The sequence below is a fragment of the Carassius carassius genome, chromosome 45 (genome assembly GCF_963082965.1).
Source record: "Carassius carassius chromosome 45, fCarCar2.1, whole genome shotgun sequence".
Taxonomy (NCBI): Eukaryota; Metazoa; Chordata; class Actinopteri; order Cypriniformes; family Cyprinidae; genus Carassius; species Carassius carassius.
Window position 1 is genome coordinate 901,990 of NC_081799.1, and position 20,631 is coordinate 922,620.

At 38.2% G+C, this 20,631-nt stretch overlaps 1 protein-coding gene across 1 annotated transcript in view; it reads right to left on the minus strand.

The window, feature by feature from the left end:
* Positions 1–18,522, minus strand: part of LOC132127132 (amyloid beta precursor protein binding family B member 1-like) — a 59,830-nt gene extending 41,308 nt beyond the window's left edge. The window contains exons 1-2 of the mRNA XM_059538786.1: positions 18,402–18,522; positions 2,033–2,825 (exon numbers count right to left, since the gene is read on the minus strand). Of these exons, the coding sequence (XP_059394769.1) occupies positions 2,033–2,825; positions 18,402–18,404 (796 nt within the window). The 5' untranslated portion in view covers positions 18,405–18,522. The remainder of the gene's footprint in view (positions 1–2,032; positions 2,826–18,401) is intronic.
* Between the last annotated feature and the right edge of the window lie 2,109 nt (positions 18,523–20,631).

Genomic DNA, 20,631 nt, shown 5'->3' on the forward strand with positions numbered 1-20,631 from the left:
TTTCTTAAGCCTATTCTTTTTGCGGATGATACCAATTTTTTTTTATTCTGGGAAAGAGTTAAAGGACATTGTGAGAAATGTGGAAAGGGAGATGGAATGGGTTAAGAAATGGTTTGATATTAATAAGCTGTCACTGAATATGAGTAAAACAAAGTTTATGATCTGGGGTAAAAGTAGTGTGACAGAAGTGAAAGTAAGAATAGGGGTGGAGGAAATAGAAAGAGTTAATGAAATAAAAATTTTGGGCGTTATATTAGACTGTAAATTGGGGTGGAAAAAGCATATTGATTATGTAAAATCTAAAATCTCAAAGACAGTTGCGATATTAAATAGGATTGGGAATTTGTTAAATAAGAAGGCATTATTTATGTTATATGCATCATTATTTGTTCCATATTTAACGTATTGTCTGGAGATTTGGGGTAATACGTATAAGACATACACCCAACCACTTTTTACTTTACAAAAGAGAGCTTTACGTATCATAACAAGATCACAATATAGGGATCATACAAACGATTTATTTTTTAAATTAAACATTCTAAAATTCTATGATTTAGTGGATTACAAGGTTACATTGATAATGTATAAAGTATACTATAAAATGCTTCCTGATAAAATTTTGAGTATGTTTGAGAAACGTTATTGTAAGTATGAGTTAAAAGGAACATGTTTGTTTAAAAAACTGAAGGTAAGAACAAATATTAGATGTAGAACTATCTCTGTAAGAGGAGTGAATTTATGGAATTGTTTGCATATAGATCTTAAATTGACACAAACAATAAGTGGATTTAAACGGCTCCTAAGAAACAAGATAATACTTTCATATAGATAGGTGTTTTGGGTAATTAATGTCTATGACTTTGTTGTTTCAAGTGTTTGCACGAAGAGAATTGAGTACTGCTTGACTGTTTGTAAAAATTGAGAGGGATAGGTGTCAATAAGCCTTGAGCTTCAGCCTGTACCCTTTGGTTTAATCAAAAGTTATGTATATGATATATGTTATTGTATATTTGTTAGTGATAAACCAAATAAACGAAATGAAAAATGGTTTTTAACTACATCTTAAAAAATGCAGAGCTTGATTTTATTATCGACAATTATTTTTCAAAGCTTTCAATGCAAAATATTTTTACACTGTGTTCATTTGTTCTAACAAATACGTGTTTGCTGAAAACTAACCAAAACCAATTTGTAAATAATTTCTACACAGGAAAGCAAATATTGGTATCTGCATTTGCTATCAGCCAAAATGATTTTCGAATTATCAGCACATCAGATACAGGTAAATCTAATACTGTGCATCCCTTCTTCAATTTATTCTCTCTCAGATGGTCTCAGAAACAGTCTTTAATGCAAAAATCCTGATTTGTAATAGATTACTAAATTTACTTACTGCAAATTGTTCATAAAGCCATTCTGACGTAAACTTTCAAGTTCATGAAAATGTTTCTATATTCAAAATGTTCGTTGGTACAGAAGAAATGTACACCTGCTCCCTATCACATGTAAATGGTGCATAAAACATGCATTGCCATAAGTAATTCATTTGCCCTTGCACTCTTTCAGAATATTTTATTATTATGTATTTCTTTGCAGCCTGCAACTGTAAAACGCAGCTAAAAACTCTTTGGTGGGGCGCACGTTACTGAATATTTATTGTTAGGCATATGGCCTATAAGTCTTTTTTTTTTTTTTTTTGCATTTATGCAATATACTGGAGACAAACCTGAAAAAAGTAGACCAGAATATTCCACTGCGTTTCTGGATATGCAGCTTGCGTAATTGTAATTCATAGGTGGGGATTATGGTTATTGTGAATGAGTGTGCATGAGTGCCCCATTTATGAATGATTAGAATTCATTAACATACAGGTTTAACCATTAAATCTGACATTTACTAAGCGTAGGTTTTTTTACACGCAAATTACTCAGAATTGACTCATATGTATGAAAGTTTCATGAATGAGGCCACTGAGTGTAAACAGGGTCTTGCATTGTTTTGTGATCACCTGCCATGTTGCATGATCTACCTGGCTCTCCATCTGGGGAGCTGCTTGCAGTGCTTCCCTGAGACAGCGACATGCAGCTGGAGTCCTCGTCGCTGGGAATGACGTTTTTACTGAATAATAAACAAGCATTTCTGCTGCCACCGTCACCTCCTTTCTTCTGAATCTCAGATGAATCTGCGTTCTCTGCTCCACTGGGATTTAAATGTTTCTCTTCCTCTCTCTCTGCTTCCACGTCTTTCATCTGCTCTTGGTTTTCTTGATTCTTCTCCATCAGAGTATGAGAAGAGTAAATCAGAAGATGTTCATCAGCTGCCCAACTGTGCAGGTCAGAGCAGAGCGCTTTCAGGGTCTTGTTCTTCACTTCATGACGCCGCTGTGAGTTCTGGTTTGGGTTTCTGACAGTGGATTCATTCTTGTTTTCAACCAGGTTGAGATTCTGGTCTTGCTGCTGCTGTTGCTCTGCTAACTTGCATAATTGATTCTGATCTTCCTTCATCCACTTGGCATTGCTCTCAGAGACAGGAAGACTGTGCTCATTCTCATGATTTCTGCTCCATTCATCTTCCTGGTGCCGGAGGGATACATCATCATTATCATCATCTAGTCCTCCCATAATGCCTTTGAGAAGCTGGAGAGAGTTTGTGCTGCCGTTATTAAGTTGACTCTTTAGAGAGAAAGCATCTGACCCACGAGTCTCTGTCGGGCCCAATCTTCTTTCATATGATAAGCAGAGCTGGTCAAGGGTCAAGGAAGGTGAGATGTACGTGTTTTCATTGAGCAGGTCTGATGGGCTCTTCAAGGACATGGCACAGAGCTGTAAAATAAATTTACATATAGGAATCACACACTGTAACAACATTAAAAGTATGACATTTCACACACAAACACACATACTGTCATACCCTGCACAATGCAACGCCAGGTGCAACACAAGTGTTTTTTGCTAGTTTCAACCTAACGCAGTAATCATTTTCATGTCCTGCACCACAGTGTTTAAATAGTAAATACATTTGTGCACCTATGGGCGTCCGGGTCTGAAAAAGAGGTGCTCAAGCACATTGCTGGCAAGATGCAATTTTGAGGCAACTTAAATAGACTGCGCCATAGTCAAGTCAAGTCACCTTTATTTATATAGCACTTTTAACAAAACATATTGTGTCAAAGCAACTGAACAACATTAATTCGGAAAACAGTGTGTCAATAACACGCCACAATAATGCACCGTTTTATTTAAAATCAAATCTGAATACACGTAGAAACAAGTGTTGCACGGTGCACCGATACTTCAAAAGTATCGCGATTCTCGGAAATTAAAAACGTCATGATTCCTAAATTTATTAGTATCAATACTTCAAAGAATGACTGCGTTCCAGATTTGTAAGAGACATATTTCATGTTGGTGTGTGCACCGCATGCTTCCAGTGCCTCTCTATGGACGTCTGTGTGTTTTCTCCTCACGCAAGCAGAAAAAAAGCACCACAGCGAGATGCTGCATTAGTGGCTTTACTAAACTGATTTGGCTTTTCTAAAATGTGTCCATAATCGCATTAAATTGTTTAAATAGGTTGTTCAGATGAACAAAGCATGAGGTTTTCTTGCATAATTAACATTTTAATTGTTTGGTCAGACAGTTCATATTTAATATTCACATTAATCAGGGATTAAACATGGAGTTATGTTCTGTATGCTAAATATGAAAACGAGCGTATCTGCACAGCTCCTATAACTGCGCTGTATCTGCTGATTGCGGATCGATATTTACATGCTTGGCTCACTGACCCCGTAAACTCATTCATTTCATTCATAAACGAGATGTATCAACTCATTCACGAATGAGAAGATCTCTTGATCTCGTTCAGTGAAGGGCGTATGGGTTCATCACATTCAACAAATCACATGCTCCGTCACATCTTGAGTAACTCTTTGACAGGGTGGAGCAGTTCACAGAGCTGTTCACGAGCTGCGCATGCGCTGCTAATAGCGTCGTGCTCGTGCGCTGCTGTGGAGGGAGGAACTTCAGTGAACAAGAAATATGAGTCAGGGGATTACCTGAACGAGAACAATTCGTTCACCTAAAAGATTTGTGCTTGAATGAATCATCACTAGTGCAATTTCATCTAGCCTATATTAAATATTTGGAATATATATTTTCATATTTTATTAGGTTCTTTGATAAGGTTACAATACGAAGGTCTAAGCAGCAACGTATCTTTCGTGATGTCCCCGATGCGCGGGTCGCAGTGGGTAAAGAAATGTTACTTTATTTGCGGGCTGGGGCGAGCCAAATCATTTCATAAAAGCGGGACCCGCGGGTTGGAAAAAAAGCGGACCCGCGCATCACCAGGCTGCATGTGCGAGCACAAGTGATACTGTGGCCGCCGGTCCACGACTGGTAGAAAAAGATGACACTCATTAAAGCTCACTAGCTGAGTTTTCTCCTCTGAAAGAAAAGGTTGCACAACTGACAGAATAAGTTACAATATCTGAGATATTGCTGCTAAATTTTATTTGCTTTTTTTTTTTTTTTTACTTGAATGCCATTGCTTAAATTGATATTATTTATCTTTTGACATTTAATCTTCTGAGTTCAGAAACATTGTTTAATATAATTGCTTTTCATATTTTTATTCAAAGTTCAGAATCAAGACACATTTATTACTTATGTTTCTTATGATAACTGAGATAATGCTCATAAATTTATTCTTTCTTTACCTTGAATGTCATTGCTCTAATTAATTTTTTATATTTTGATATTTCATATTTTGTTCAAATGTTTAATATCTTCATTTATTAGTGTGTTATATGATTAGAATGTTGTCCCTGTTTTAAAATAAAGCACAGCAATTATATTTGAGAGTGTATTTTCCCTTTTCAGGAAAGTATCGAAAAAGTATCGAAATCGCAATTCTTGACTAGGTATCGGTATCGAAACAATAATTTTGGTATCATGAAAACACTAGTTTATCATTTAGTTTATTTGAGAGCACATAAACAATATACACTTTGGAAATGCTAGTTATGTGTAGGGTGACCACCCATCCTGCTTAGTGTGTGAACAGAGTTTTGCGTCCCGCAAATTGAGACCATGTCACTCATAATCAATGCTTGCTCAAAAAAAAAGTTGGTCACTCTATATCCTGGATATATCTATATCCTGCCCCAGGCAGCCAAACGAACATTACTTGACAGTTCAGCACGCTACTGTTGCCACACCCACCCCTCAGTTGAACTGCTGACTAGGTTGTTGTCAACTTTTCATTGTTATCATGACAGTACATGCATGTGCTTACCAGACACACTGGGAAGGAACTTTTAGATGCACCGCAAGGCTGAGGCACCGCCATCATCAAGACTCACAAGAAACGTGTCCAACAGAAAGAGACATCCAAATCTATGGATGCTTTCCTCTGACAAATTGACTGCTGCAGAGGTGACGAGTGTGTATAATGCTACATCATATCGAGCAGGAGATTGTGGCACAAAGCTAGCCCCAACGATTTATCCGGACTCGGACATTGCCAAGAGGATGGCCTGTGGTCGGACGAAGGCAGAAGCCATCGTCACGGATGTGCTTGCCCCTGCCTCTGTCGAAGATTGCTTGAAAGTCCTCAGAAGACCACTGAATGTACGAGAGGCAACAACCAAAGGTAAAGTTTAAGTTTTGTTCATGGATGAAACATTGTTGTGTGTTAGCTAATTGTCTAAGGTTAGCTAGCTAATGTTAGCTAATCATCTTCTTCTACCGGTATGTTAAAAGTCAACTTTTCCTTCAGTTCACTGAAATTGCATAAGTAGCTAACGTTAGCTAACATAATGCTGCTCATCCATGCCATCGTGAAACCAGGCTCTGTGTATCCTTACATGATTGTGAACAACATTTCACTATTCGTTATCTCCCAAACTAAACAAACAAAAGCAACAACAATTTTTGAAAAGGTATAACTATTTCTATAGATAATATTTATATAAAATCAATAATGATCAAAACAGTAAAGAAGTATCTTGTATTTTGTTTTTATAATTATCTGTTTTAGAGAATCTCTTAAGTTGATCCCATCTGTGTGTGTGTCTCCACAGCCCACACACCATTCTTCTCAGCGTCTTCAGATGCCTCCAGTCATGGGACCACCAAGCTCTTCCCACTGTCAGTGCGTTACTGGTCCTTGATTTCTATGATGACCGTGATGAAACATCTGCCGCGATCCACAACCAGATAGTCCCCAAGCTGGAGGAAAGCGGACTGGGACTAGACATGATATCTGCGTATTCTGCTGACAATGCTAGTCTGAATTATGGGAGATACAACTCTGTCTTCCAGAAACTGAAAGAGAACAACAGTTGCATTTTGAAGGCAAACTGTGTGGCCCACATCGATCACAACAGTGCAAAACACGCAAGAGATCAGCTAAATATCGACATCGAAAATGTCATCAACAAGACCTTTAGCCACTTCTCCTCATCTGCCAAACGCATTGAGGAACTTAAGTCAATTCACAGCTTTGTGGAGATAGAGTAGCAGTCCCTGCTTAGACATGTGCGCACAAGATGGCTGAGCTTGTGGCCTGCAGTGAAGAGGCTTGACAGCTGGGCTCCTATCAAGACCTACTTTCTCTCATTGGGAGACAAATACTAGCATATGCGACTAAATTTTATTCTGGGTGACTAAATTATGTCTATTGTTAGCCAATGGCTAAGAAATTCTTAGATTTTTCTTTGCCTGTGTGTGTTTAAGGCTATTATAAGGCCATCCTTAAAAATATTTTGGTTTGCAGTAACAGTAATTTTTTTTTAAAAAAGGGCCGGTAGGTCGGTCTGTATTTATTATATTTTATATAAGTTTCAATGTAAAAAAAAAAAAAAGTAAATTTTTGTGATGGTGATGACGTCGGTATGAATTTAAACAAATTAGCATATCGTGACGTCACTGACTGGGTCTTCAACCCGTGCCTTCGGCGCATCATTGCAAACCTCATTTTGATGCAGGCTATATAGACCACAAACAAATTAAAATCTTTGTCAAAAACATGTTTATTGCATGAATTTCAGGTGAGAAGAGAGGTACTGTTTTACTTGCATCCACCGCTAGGTGTCAATGCAACCTACAAATGAGAGAACGTTTACTTCGCTTTCTAGGGTTGTCACTTTTGTGAAAAAAATCCTGTTTGATTTGAGTGACAAGTGTTTATTGAATCGATTGTAAAATCGATTTTGCATGTCTAAAGTTTTATACGGCAAATAACCAAATATAGGTAAATCCACGGACAACAGGCAGGAGGAATGTAAAGATTCAATATATTGGTAAAGACCAATATTTCTGATGATTTATTGGTGTGAAGTTACGTGCAAAATGACAAACAGGAGTGCAACATTTTCGAAAAACAATAAGCAGAGTGTACTGCCATAATGCAAAACATTTACTGCAGGCTTCAACATGGCTGTGTTTACCATTAAATTTCAACAACAAAAAAAAAAATCGCATAGGCGATTTTCTTAGGCTATCAAAAAAAATATTTTTTCGAATATTCGTCGAATTTAAAATAAAAATCCACCTTCGAATGCGCATATGAATTTTAGGTGTGCATTAAGGAAGCTGCCTTATGATCCCAGTATGTGTTCCATTCCATCTCCGCGTGCACAGCTGTGTCTAAACAACTCTCAAAGGCGGACGAGCTCGACAAGCAGTATCTGCTTTCTCTTTCACCTTGTGTACGAGCACGAGATGCGATGACAATATATGTGCCATTGCATAATAAGGTTATGTTAGCCTATCCAGTTGAAGCCACTTAAAAAAAAACTGAACACTTTACATCAAAACTGAAACCAAGCCGTTCACACAGAACGCATAATTCACGCATCTCATGTTTTTAAACGAAAAAAATGTATCCTGTGGGTCTGTGTATATTTTGGTCATTTGATTTTCTATTTAAAAATAAATAAAGATAAATGAGTAATGGTTTGATTTTTGTTTTTTTCGTTTTGTTTAAGAAACGCAAAACGAAAATGTAGCTGGATTTTTTGTATTTTTTGTTTGTGGGTAAAAAATGAGATGATGCTTTAATATTAGTTTGAATGTGTGGGCGGCGCTGAAACGCCCCTTTCATCTCTTCTGTACTGCACCGACAAGCAGCAACGAGAGCTCAGTTCATCTTCAACAGCAGACAGCAGCTTATTAATCCTGACGATTCTTTGCTAGTGGTAAATTTATTTATTTATTTATTTATTTATTTATTTATCTATCTATCTTTGAACAAACAAATTAATTTATTCAATGACATTTGAATTTTACTGTAGGCCTATGATCTACAATGGCATGAAATATGCGGATTTTTAGCCTACTAATTTTATTCTATGCCTGCCAAACATGTTTTCATTTGCTATTACAAACAACAGCAACTGAAGCTTTATCTTGTAGAGTGTAGCTATTCTTCACTTCTCCGATCGGCGGATCCCGATCCACACCTTCCATCCCGAAAACAGAGGAAAGAGCTTCAGCTCCGTCAGTTTGGAACGTGAGACACCCTAAATAACACCAAAACCTTACAAAACTCAACAGGATGTGCTTTCTGCCATCTTGGTCTACATTAACTTCTTTCTGAAACGTCAGAAATGAACCAGGCTCATGCATCAGACGAACCATGTCTAGCTGGACATGTCTACTTTTAAAATAATCCATTTAAATAGGCCTAAATATAAAATTATTTTTATTATTTTCTATGTAATTCAAATGAAACCAACGAGAGGTGCAGTGTTTCCCGTCTGAACTCATTATCTGTAATGATGTCACACCATCACTATATTCATACGGTCATCTACAGAATTCGTGAATTCATTTCATAATTATAAGTGGCCTATAATTAAAACATTTAAAGTAGACTAATTATGGGGAAAACTTAACTTATTTTAATATAAATTTTATTATAAATGTGGGGTTGGGTTTTTCCCATTTTATTTTTTTATTAATGGCCTAGAATAAAATAAGTAGGCAAAAAATTAGTAGTAGGCCTATATTTTATTCCATGTCATTGTAGATCACAGGCTAAAGTAAAATTCAAATGGCGTTTTATGAATAAAGTTGTCAAGTCTGCTTTGTCAATAACATGCAGCAGCTGAAAAAATATAATATTATTATTTTATTATTAATTTAATTAATTAATTATTATTATTATTATTTTATCTTGCAAGCACCACTAGCAAAGAATCGTCAGGATTAATAAGCTGCTGTCTGCTGTTGAAGATGAACTGAGCTCTCGTTGCTGCTTGTCGGTGCAGTACAGAAGAGATGAAAGGGGCGTTTCAGCGCCGCCCACACATTCAAACTAATATTAAAGCATCATCTCATTTTTTACCCACAAACAAAAATTACGAAAAATCCAGCTACATTTTCGTTTTGCGTTTCTTAAACAAAACGAAAAAACGAAAATAAAACCGTTTCTCATTTATCTTTATTTATTTTTAAATAGAAAATCAAATGACCAAAATATACACGGACCCCTGTGTGACTGGTTTTCCGCCCTTTTTATTTATTTAACAATGCATGCATACATGATGCTGTTTTGTTTATATTTCTTTAAGCAACTTAATTAATAATAATTGGTTCATAAACATTATTTTAAATATGTTTTTTTCACAGTCATGTATTCTAATGCTTGGAATAAACATGCAGTAATATTTTGCTCGATGCGCTATCTTGAGCCTCAGAAGGGAAGCAAAAAGCTTTTCTTCACCCTAACTGAAATTATGCATTTAAAATAAGAATACAATTCGAATTTTGATCATATTTAAGTAAAAAATTTGAATTTAGTTTTTTCGGCTATTTTGACAGCCCTAGGCGATTCAAGCCCAAAACTGTATGAGACTGAATACCGGCTGAATTCACATTTCTGTTGTAAAAAGAGAAACATTGTGCAGAAGTATTATTTGCTGTTATGCGTGTTTGTCCGAAGCTGCAGTTGCTGTGTGACGCCTGTTCAAAAAAAAAAAAAAATACCTGGACGCGCTCCGAGAGAAGGTCGTTAAAATCATTTTCTTATTTTCGTTTTCGAAGCTTGTGTTGGTTGATTCGTGCTTGATTCGTGCAATAGATTTTCGAACATAAAGTGACATTCGACACGGTCACGGTTTTAGACTAGAGAGGAGAAGGGATGGGAAAAGATCTGGGCTCAGTTTTTCCAGAACTTCGTGCCAAGTTAAAGCGGTGTCGAGCTGTTTTAATGAATGTTTTAGACGTATTATGGTGCCTGAACCCGTATGACTTTGAACAGTGACCGCGAACATTTAGTTTACTGCAGCCGCAGCCATCATTACCAAGCGCGAAGCGAACGCACAGGCCACAGTGTGACATCCGTGTAAACACAGATGACGTCAAGGGTTTTTTTTTTGATTAAAGAAGATAGCCTTTATTTGTATGTAGGCCAAGGCAATTTATATATTTACAATACTTACTTAAATATAATTAATAGTACTTTATTGCGTTTGTATTAGTTGTTTGAAGAGTAAAAAAATAATTGGTCGGTCTTAACGCAAATTTACAATCGACAAGTCGGTCGGACTAAAAGCAAAAAAAAAAAAAAAAAAATTGAGTCGGTGCTAAATTGACAGGGTCGGTCGGGTTACGACAAGCAAGAATATTTTTAAGGATGGCCTAAGATTTTCACTTGCTGAACACTGACTGAGCGCTTCAGAGTTTCGCTCTCCATCAAGCAATGAATACTTTTCAATTCATCTCAATGGACACACAGCGTACCTGTATTTGACGCACTGTAAACTCTTTGTGAAGAGAAAGAGAGGGTTCTCCTCAATTCTGTATGCTCCAACAAGAAATACAAGGTCAAGAAGAAACCTGAAGTTAAGAAACCTAGTTATGCAAGACCCCATTTGTCTAAGATGAAGTTTGATTGATTTTTAACATTGGTGGACTGTCTACAGGGGTGCAAATGTGTCACTTTAAGGAAACAGTAGCCTTTTAGGTCAAAATATGTCATTGTTTTGCATAGGATTGTATCTTGGCACCTTTTTGTATTGTTGTCACCTTGTGATGGTGATGGCTTTGCACTCCTCTGTCTATACTGGAAAACAATTTGGAAGCTTATCATAAAAATGAATGTTGTTTTAATTCTGTCTCTTATCTTTCTTCCTTATTTGATTCAGATGCTGGTGAGAAGGTTTGAGTCCTAAAAGTGTCACCTAAACACTGAACAGTTTTGTTTCCCTGCACCTGCCTTTACTAACATGCAAAGTTCACCATCCTTCCTCCCCGTTCTCGTTCTGTGAACCTCTGGAGTTGTGAGTTAAGACTTTATTTTTTTTTAACTGTTCCTGTGGTGTTGAGCAACTACAATTCCTGTTAATCCTATAATTTTATATTATAATTTATTTAAAGTGAATAAATTGTAATGAAAAATAAATAAAATTAAATGGCTAAAGTAAATTGTAAGTGGAAGTGCATCTGTCAATTCAGTGAATGTTCAAAATATTACGAATCTTTATTTAGAAAAAAATACAGATTGGTTGGCCTATTCATGAGCATACATCAGCAATTACACATGTTTAGGGGGAATAGGACATCATGGTAAAGTTACATTTTTTGGAATCTCGGCTAAATTCCCAGAAACTTCGTGGGCACATCCTCAAGAGACATCGCTAGTTAGTCCCATTGGGGACGTTGTAGCGACGTGGTCAGCTGGTCTCCAGATAACTTTTCATATTATTGTTTGTTAATTAAATGTTAATTGTTAATGTAATGTTTCTTAATGAAAGATTTATTGAAAGGGAGTACGGGACAAATTAACATTTAAACCTTAAACTAGCAGCGCGCGTAACTTTCTAAGTTAAGTGCGCGACGTGCGCGTGCCCGTCATTTTGTAACGGTCAACTTCCAGTGGATGGACACGGAGGAAAAGGTAAGCACTATAAATCTACTTTTATTCATAGATTTTAACCGATATAACGTTAGATGTCATTAAAGAGGAGTAGTGTTTTGTATTTTTGTAAGTTTTCTAATTCAATTTATTAAATAAATGCTCTGTTTGGTTAATTAGCTCAAAAGCAGTCTCAGAGGTGGTCTAAGGTAACGTCTAAGCGCTCTGCATGCAACAAATTCTACAGCTGGGTGACTTTTGTTGCTCGTCTTTTTTGTCAAAACCAAACCATCTCCAGGCTAAAGAAGCTGACACACGTCTCGCGGTTAGCTTTTCTGGCACTGGTTTTGAGGATGACTGTGTATTTTTGCTTTCTTCGCTCATTTTTGTGTTGTTGCGCTCGATGTATTCCATCTTTTGGACTCATCATTATACAACGCAATTTTCTAATGATGCAATCACGAAGCTCGCTACTTGAGGACGCCACAGACATTTAAGAAAAACTTTTTAACTTCAGACTTCAGTTTTCCGCAAACAACGCATATTTTGCCTTTTCTAGCAGCTATTTTATTAATCGTACATCGGCTTTACTCTTTACGTTTTCGGATTGTTGCTTCAACTATGAAATGTCATAACACACAGGTAAGAACTCCATAGTTGTATTGCAAATTAGTAGCAGCTTAATCATTGAGGAACGATAGTAAAAAAATAAATAAAAAAAAAACCCTTACATACAGTCAAATAAAACCCTACATTACTAAAATCGCTACATATAATTGTTAAGAAGGTTATGGTGTGCGTTATTTGTTTTCTCTTTAACTTCCTTCAGCTCTTTTAATGTTTGGGAGGTCCGATTGTACAAATTATGAAATATTCGATATCCCAATTTTGCATATCGTCCAGACAACAATTTGGATATTATCGTCTAAACGATATATCGCCCACCCCTACACTGTAGTGTGATGCCATCAAGTTTAGACAGACTTTTCGCACGACAACTCTCACATCCGGTGTAGACACAGACCGTGACTGCTCTATTTACAAATAAGTTATATAAGAAAAAAAAAATTCCAGATATTCCAGAAGATGATCCATTCAGACAGATAGGTTTTGATGCAGACATGGATTCAGTACTAATGTCAGCAGGTACAAAGACAAAGGCTGAGGCACTGCTCATGGTGATGAGTCATGCAGCAAGACATAATATAACAGGGACACAACTTCATGACTTATTACAGCTCATAAATACCCTGTTTGGCAAAGAGGTGTTACCCCGATCAAAATATTTGTTCAATAAGGTCTTTAAAAACAACTCCGACATTGTGGAGTTCCACTTCTACTGCAAAACCTGTAAAGTATACATTGGAACAAAAGACATACAAGACAAAAACATTGTACACAAATGTACGTCTGATCACCTGTTTTTAAAACCATGCATTTCTGCTCTAACCGGTCGACTGAAATCAGACACACTGGCGAAAAAAGGCTTCCACTTACAAGTCGGATATGTGACACAAACCCATAACCTTGTGATAAAGGAAATGAGGCATTTGTATGAAGCTTTTTGAAAAGGACAGCAATTTCAGTAACCCCTTCTGAAGGAAAGGATACGATATTCTGGATTTCTCCATAAACACCATCACTCATCTTTGCAAAAAAGTCTCTGCTGACTTTTTTATAGTATCTTACTGAGGCGATAGCTTTTGCTGGTATAAACTAGTCCTTTATGTACCATTCTCCTGTGCACTACCATTTCGTCTGGTGGATGTTTCTGTGCAGAAATGAAGGCTCTTTTTTCATCATCAGTAGTCTCTGTCACTTTGCCACTATCCAGAACAGTTGTGTCTTGACATTTTGTGAAACTCTTTACTCTTCGGTCATTTGTCATTTCAAAACAGAACTCCTTAACTTGCTCACTTACTGCATACCTTGTGGTAAAGAGTGGTATTGCTCTGTGCAACAGGAATTTTTTCACAATCTGCAGAGCTACACACTTTGTTCCATGCACCAGTTTCAACAGACAGTTTTGCATTTTCAAACACAAATGCTGAGTGTGCCCAGAGTGGCCCCCACAATTTCACTGATTTTGCAAGGTGAGTTAGCAGGTGTACATTAAATGTCATAGATGCCTCACCATACAGCAACTGAAACCTTGCCACAAACTCAAAAAGCATGTTATCTGCTTTGTTGATTTCTTGGAAGGTAATGTTCTCATTCAAAAGTAGAAATATTGCTGATACCAGAAGGCCTAGGTGCTTCACATAACGTGGTTGAAGTACACCATTCAGGACTGGCAAGCTGTAAAACAGGAGCCATGCTCGCCACTCTGAGGCTTTCCAGTACTTGCATTCTGCAAGGGGTCTGGGTAGTCGTGTTATCAGGTGTGGTGGCTTTATGTCCTTGATTCTGTTTTCTAGCACCCTCATAGTGTTGGGACTCCCAGGGTTGATCACTGTTGTTCAAAAGAAGCACTGTGAGCTGTCTAATGACACCCAGTAAGACAGCATGCATATAGTCTGGAACAAAGCCCCACACTTTATCAAAATAGGGCATGTTTATGAGTGGTGATGGACCTTTCACTCCTCTGACACTTCTGTTTTGTGCCACTGCTTGCTCCATATCTGCCAGTATTTTCTTCGCTTCTCTGTCAGGATATTCTGTGTCAGTCACAGTTTACTTCACCTGTTTCTCTACTAGAGTATCAGGATGTAAACAGAATCCACAACCAAAGTACCCATTAAACTGTGTGGTGTTTTGCATGGCTGGTCTTGCCTTTGAGTCTACACAACAACATAATCCAACAATTTTGCTGTACACACATGTTCCATTTTTTCTCCAAGACACACCTCTGGATGCCAGTGATTTTTCCTGATCAACAAAGGGTCTGAGAAAAATAGTACCAAAGCAAAGACCTGCAAGCACTACATTCTGAAATCTCATTTTGGGAGGGAGCTCGTTTAAATGCAGGTGTATGGACCATGTAGAAAATCTGGAAGACTTGTACACAGGCGAGCCATCAGAATTGAAATTATATGACAAATTGTTTGGATCTGACAGAATTCCACCAGGTCTTGACAAGTTTCGATACATTTCACCATCATATATGTCTGAGATAACATGCTCATTATGTGGCCTTTGGTGTCTGTAGCTCATGCTGTTTTGAATCTGAGGATTTTCAAGCAGCGTCTGGATTTGAGGTGCAATTGGTATGTTGATAAAAAAGCTTTTACTGTTCAAGGAACTGATTTCAATTGAAGCTCTACGTACAGATAGTAGTACACTGTGCAATGTTTTTGCAACTCTTTCCTGAAGAAGATCAGGAGCTGAGAAGAAGCCTTGTACCACAGCAGTGGTTCCCAACCTTTTTCAACTCGCGGCCCACACAACCAAACACATATGTTTGCGCGGCCCACTGCAAAAAAAATTAACTGCCCCCACTATTGGGTTAATAACTTAGTACTCAGAAGCTAGATTGTTAACTGTATTTATTGAATGAACTAGGGCTGTTCGATAAGGAAAAAAGGCGCATCACAGACAGTGTGTGACCCTGGAGCTAGGCATATGCCCAGTCTGTTCTGTTCTCGCGCTAGGCGCTGCATTCTGACTGGATCGGATAGCATACTGCGGGAGGTCAGGGCTGCGGAAAATCGTGCTAAAAAGCGATTTAGAGATCGTGCACGCTCAAATCGAGATTTTATGATGATTTCTATTAATCACACAGCCCTAGAATGAACTTGCAATGAACAGAAAATAACTCGGGCTGGCACCGCTCAGCAAAACGGGAAAACCAGATCCAGGCAGAGCTCAGCAGCGGGTAGACAGTCACCGGAGCAAGCAGTCAGGACTCAGGAGTAAACATGCTGAAAGACATTTATGCATGTTTGAATTTGTTGTTCTGTAGCATATGCAGCAAAAATATAAATTGGTGGTTTATTCTTAAACCAATCAGCGAGCTCGAATAGTGGAAGCATAATTACAGTTAAATATTTATATTTTGTCATTTAATTATATATATGAAATGATGTTACTATATTATGACTTAGACATTTTTACATATATTAACAATATTATTATTTCTTTTAATAGTAATTGGCGGCCCACCTGCAATACCACCGCGACCCACAGGTTGAAAACCACTGTTCTACAGCAAAACCCTGCATCAAGCCTCCTGTCCTTCCCTCAGAAGAGACACTCTTCCTCTTCTCTATCGACTGTGTCCTGCACCTAACTCTGCCTCCTCACCTCTGTCTGAAAGAGTCTTCTCCACAGTCAGTTATCAGAGATCACAGATTCTCCTGAGAAAGTCAATACGCTCATTCTCTTAAAAACAAATAATACAGGAGAGATGCTAGAAATCTCTATATTGTTCATTTTTCATATCTTTACTCTTTATGAATTTTGTTTGTTTTTTTCTTCTGAGAAGCTCAAGAATTATGGTTGTTTGGTAACTGCAATATTGTTTAGGTTTATCTTCTGGTAATGAGCAGAGAGCCCCACAAATAACATGCTAGAAAAAATAAATAAAAAGTGTATCTACGATTTACTAATTCGTTCCCCCGATGTACTAAAACGTGCACGATTACTTTTACATTTCATTGATTTGCTAAATCGTCCGCAGAATTGACTAATTCGTTCTCTCGATTTATAGTGTACACGAATAAGCAAATCGAGGGAATAAAATAGTAAATCGTGCGCATTAATTAGCCTAATTTTTTTCTTACATGCCGTGTAATTAAAGCACATCACCACCAGACATTTATACCAGGTGCCTTATACGACGCACAGGAAACAATTTAAGTTTTTTTTCTGAAAAAAAGTGCAGTATCTGCTGAATTGTTTCATATCTTTTTCTTTAGACACTTTAGACATGCAAAATAGATTTTACTAGGGCTGCTCCGATCACGATCGGCCGATCGTTAATGCGCATCTCGTCAGTAAAGCCGGTTCTCTAATCAGCGGTAAATTCCCTCAGGTGTGTGATTTCACATAGAGCAGCTGTTGCTACACAGAGCCTTTGTTAACTGAGAAGATGCGCAAATAAACGCTGAAATGAACATGGATTTGCGCAGCTTCTAGATTTTACAATCGATTCAATAAACACTTGTCACTCAAATCAAACAGGATTTTTTTCAAAGTGACAACCCAAGAAAGCAAAGTAAACGTTCTCTCATTTGTAGGTTGCATTGACACCTAGCGGTGGATGCAAGTAAAACAGTACCTCTCTTCTCACCTGAAATTCATGCAATAAACATGTTTTTGACAAAGATTTCAATTTGTTTGTGGTCTATATAGCCTGCATCAAAATGAGGTTTGCAATGATGCGCCGAAGGCACGGGTTGAAGACCCAGTCAGTGACGTCACGATATGCTAATTTGTTTAAATTCATACCTACGTCATCACCATCACAAAAATTTACTCTTTTTTTTTTTTACATTGAAACTTATATAAAATATAATAAATACAGACCGACCTACCGGCCCTTTTTTTTTTTTTTTTAATTACTGTTACTGCAAACCAAAATATCTTTAAGGATGGCCTCATTTTGATTTCATATGGAAATATATGCGTGAATTGATGCTCTCGGTTCTATTAATTAGTGGTTAATTAGAAATAATAATTTTTTTATATATACCTTTTACAAAGAGCTTGTTGGGCTTTTAATTACCTACACAGTGGTGTTTGAATTATGCAAACAGTTATGATATTTTGAAGTGTTTGATCAAGCGGAAGAGGTCACAGTTTTTATAATTAGGTACAAAAATGACCCCTAATTTCCGAATTTAAAACTTCCATAACTTTCTTAATAATTATCCGATTTTAATCATTTAAAAAACATTTTAAAGGTATTTTTATTATCTATCATATGGTTATGATTATATATTACTTTTCTAGTATTGATTTTTTTTTTGTCACATACAGTGCGGTTAGGCATAAATGTAGAGATTAAGGCAGAAATTAAATGTTGATAAATTCACATATATTCAAGTAGACGTAATTTGTTATTGCACAATCAACCCTGGATCTTATGTGCTGAGAAATATTAGTTAATTAAGTTAAGTTCATATAACGTACGCCTATCATCTGAATTATCTGAACTGATTTGGTCAGGCTTAATTCTCATAAATATTTCTACTGCTACTACTAGTTAATTATAAAGATAGGTTAACGTTTAACAAATGCATTTGATTTAAACAGTAGTTTAATACATTTTTTATTTGTTACTTTATTAACGTCTGACTAATTAAAAGCATTTTAAATAAAGCTGTTTTCTTATGTATTTGATCAAACGCTGATTTAATAAATAAAACACAACTTTATTCATGCCTTATTCATAACTCCTGAATTACAATTATTATTATATCATTATAACAAACATATTAAAGCAGGACTTTAAATAGTAGATGTCTGTCTCTCCCCGTTGATCTGTTTATTTGTTGTTCACTCAGTCACATTCACACATTCATCGCGCAATATATGCCATAAACTCCTCGTTACAAGGAGGGCTCATTGTGCATAATAAAACATTCACTCACCATTAATTAGATCCTCTCATAAATGTCGATCTGCGTCGATATTTCGGAAATCCTCAGAGACCCTCTAGAGCATCACCATTACACAGCTAATGCTGCTATAGCTAGCCCACGCAACGCACTACGTCACAATGACGTAGGCAGGATGATGCTGTTTTATTGGTCGCGAATATCCAAAACTATGGGATTAGAATCCCGCCAAATATATTGCAGTCACAGACAAGAGGGTCTGGCTGCAGGCTTGCACTTGCACTCTCAGACTTGCACTCTCAGACACTTGTGCTTCCACTAGTGACATCACTTGCAGTCTTTATTTTTTATTTTGTTGAATTTTTTTATTACTTTTTGTTAGAATTTCCCAACATTTTACAACAGTAGCCAAGTGGTGAAGACAAGAAAAAAGAAACTAAATTACAATGTCACTTGCAATCGCTACTTGCACTCTCCGCTACCTGTGACGTCACTTGCAATCAACACAAATCGTGCATGTTGCCAATGGAGACAAGACGCTGTGGTGGTGATTAAACGATTAAAACTAATTTAGTACTATAACGTACAGGGTCCTGCAAGAAAAAGACAACCCTGCAGAAAAAACCAGCATAGACGAGCATAATTTCCGTGCTCGTCTATGCTGGTTTATGCTGGTCTATGCTGGTTTGGTGCTGGTTTAGCTGGTGGACCAGCAAGACCATGCTGGTCTAGCAGCATGGTCTTGCTGGTGATGCTGGTCTAGCAGCATGGTCTTGCTGGTGATGCTGGTCTTCCAGCATGATCTTGCTGGTGATGCTGGTCTAGCAGCATGGTCTTGCTGGTGATGCTGGTCTAGCAGCATGGTCTTGCTGGTGATGCTGGTCTAGCAGCATGGTCTTGCTGGTGATGCTGGTCTAGCAGCATGGTCTTGCTGGTGATGCTGGTCTTCCAGCATGATCTTGCTGGTGATGCTGGTCTAGCAGCATGGTCTTGCTGGTGATGCTGGTCTTCCAGCATGATCTTGCTGGTGATGCTGGTCTACCAGCATGGTCTTGCTGGTGATGCTGGTCTTCCAGCATGGTCTTGCTGGTGATGCTGGTCTACCAGCATGGTCTTGCTGGTGATGCTGGTCTACCTGCATGGTCTTGCTGGTGATGCTGGTCTTCCAGCATTGTCTTGCTGGTGATGCTGGTCTAGCAGCATGGTCTTGCTGGTGATGCTGGTCTACCAGCATGGTCTTGCTGGTGATGCTGGTCTAGCAGCATGGTCTTGCTGGTGATGCTGGTCTAGCAGCATGGTCTTGCTGGTGATGCTGGTCTTCCAGCATGATCTTGCTGGTGATGCTGGTCTAGCAGCATGGTCTTGCTGGTGATGCTGGTCTAGCAGCATGGTCTTGCTGGTGATGCTGGTCTAGCAGCATGGTCTTGCTGGTGATGCTGGTCTTCCAGCATGATCTTGCTGGTGATGCTGGTCTAGCAGCATGGTCTTGCTGGTGATGCTGGTCTAGCAGCATGGTCTTGCTGGTGATGCTGGTCTAGCAGCATGGTCTTGCTGGTGATGCTGGTCTTCCAGCATGATCTTGCTGGTGATGCTGGTCTACCAGCATGGTCTTGCTGGTGATGCTGGTCTAGCAGCATGGTCTTGCTGGTGATGCTGGTCTTCCAGCATGGTCTTGCTGGTGATGCTGGTCTAGCAGCATGGTCTTGCTGGTGATGCTGGTCTAGCAGCATGGTCTTGCTGGTGATGCTGGTCTTCCAGCATGGTCTTGCTGGTGATGCTGGTCTTCCAGCATGGTCTTGCTGGTGATGCTGGTCTAGCAGCATGGTCTTGCTGTTGATGCTGGTCTAGCAGCATGGTCTTGCTGGTGATGCTGGTCTAGCAGCATGGTCTTGCTGGTGATGCTGGTCTAGCAGCATGGTCTTGCTGGTGATGCTGGTCTTCCAGCATGGTCTTGCTGGTGATGCTGGTCTAGCAGCATGGTCTTGCTGGTGATGCTGATCTAGCAGCATGGTCTTGCTGGTGATGCTGGTCTAGCAGCATGGTCTTGGTGGTGATGCTGATCTAGCAGCATGGTCTTGCTGGTGATGCTGATCTAGCAGCATGGTCTTGCTGGTGATGCTGATCTAGCAGCATGGTCTTGTGTGATTTACTTTAGCTCATTATTTTGTACACGTTTATGCAGCCAGTACTTACACGTTCCATTTAATAAGTTTACTTGTTTAAATTACTGAAAAAGAAGTTAAATAGAAACTAGGTTAGCAAT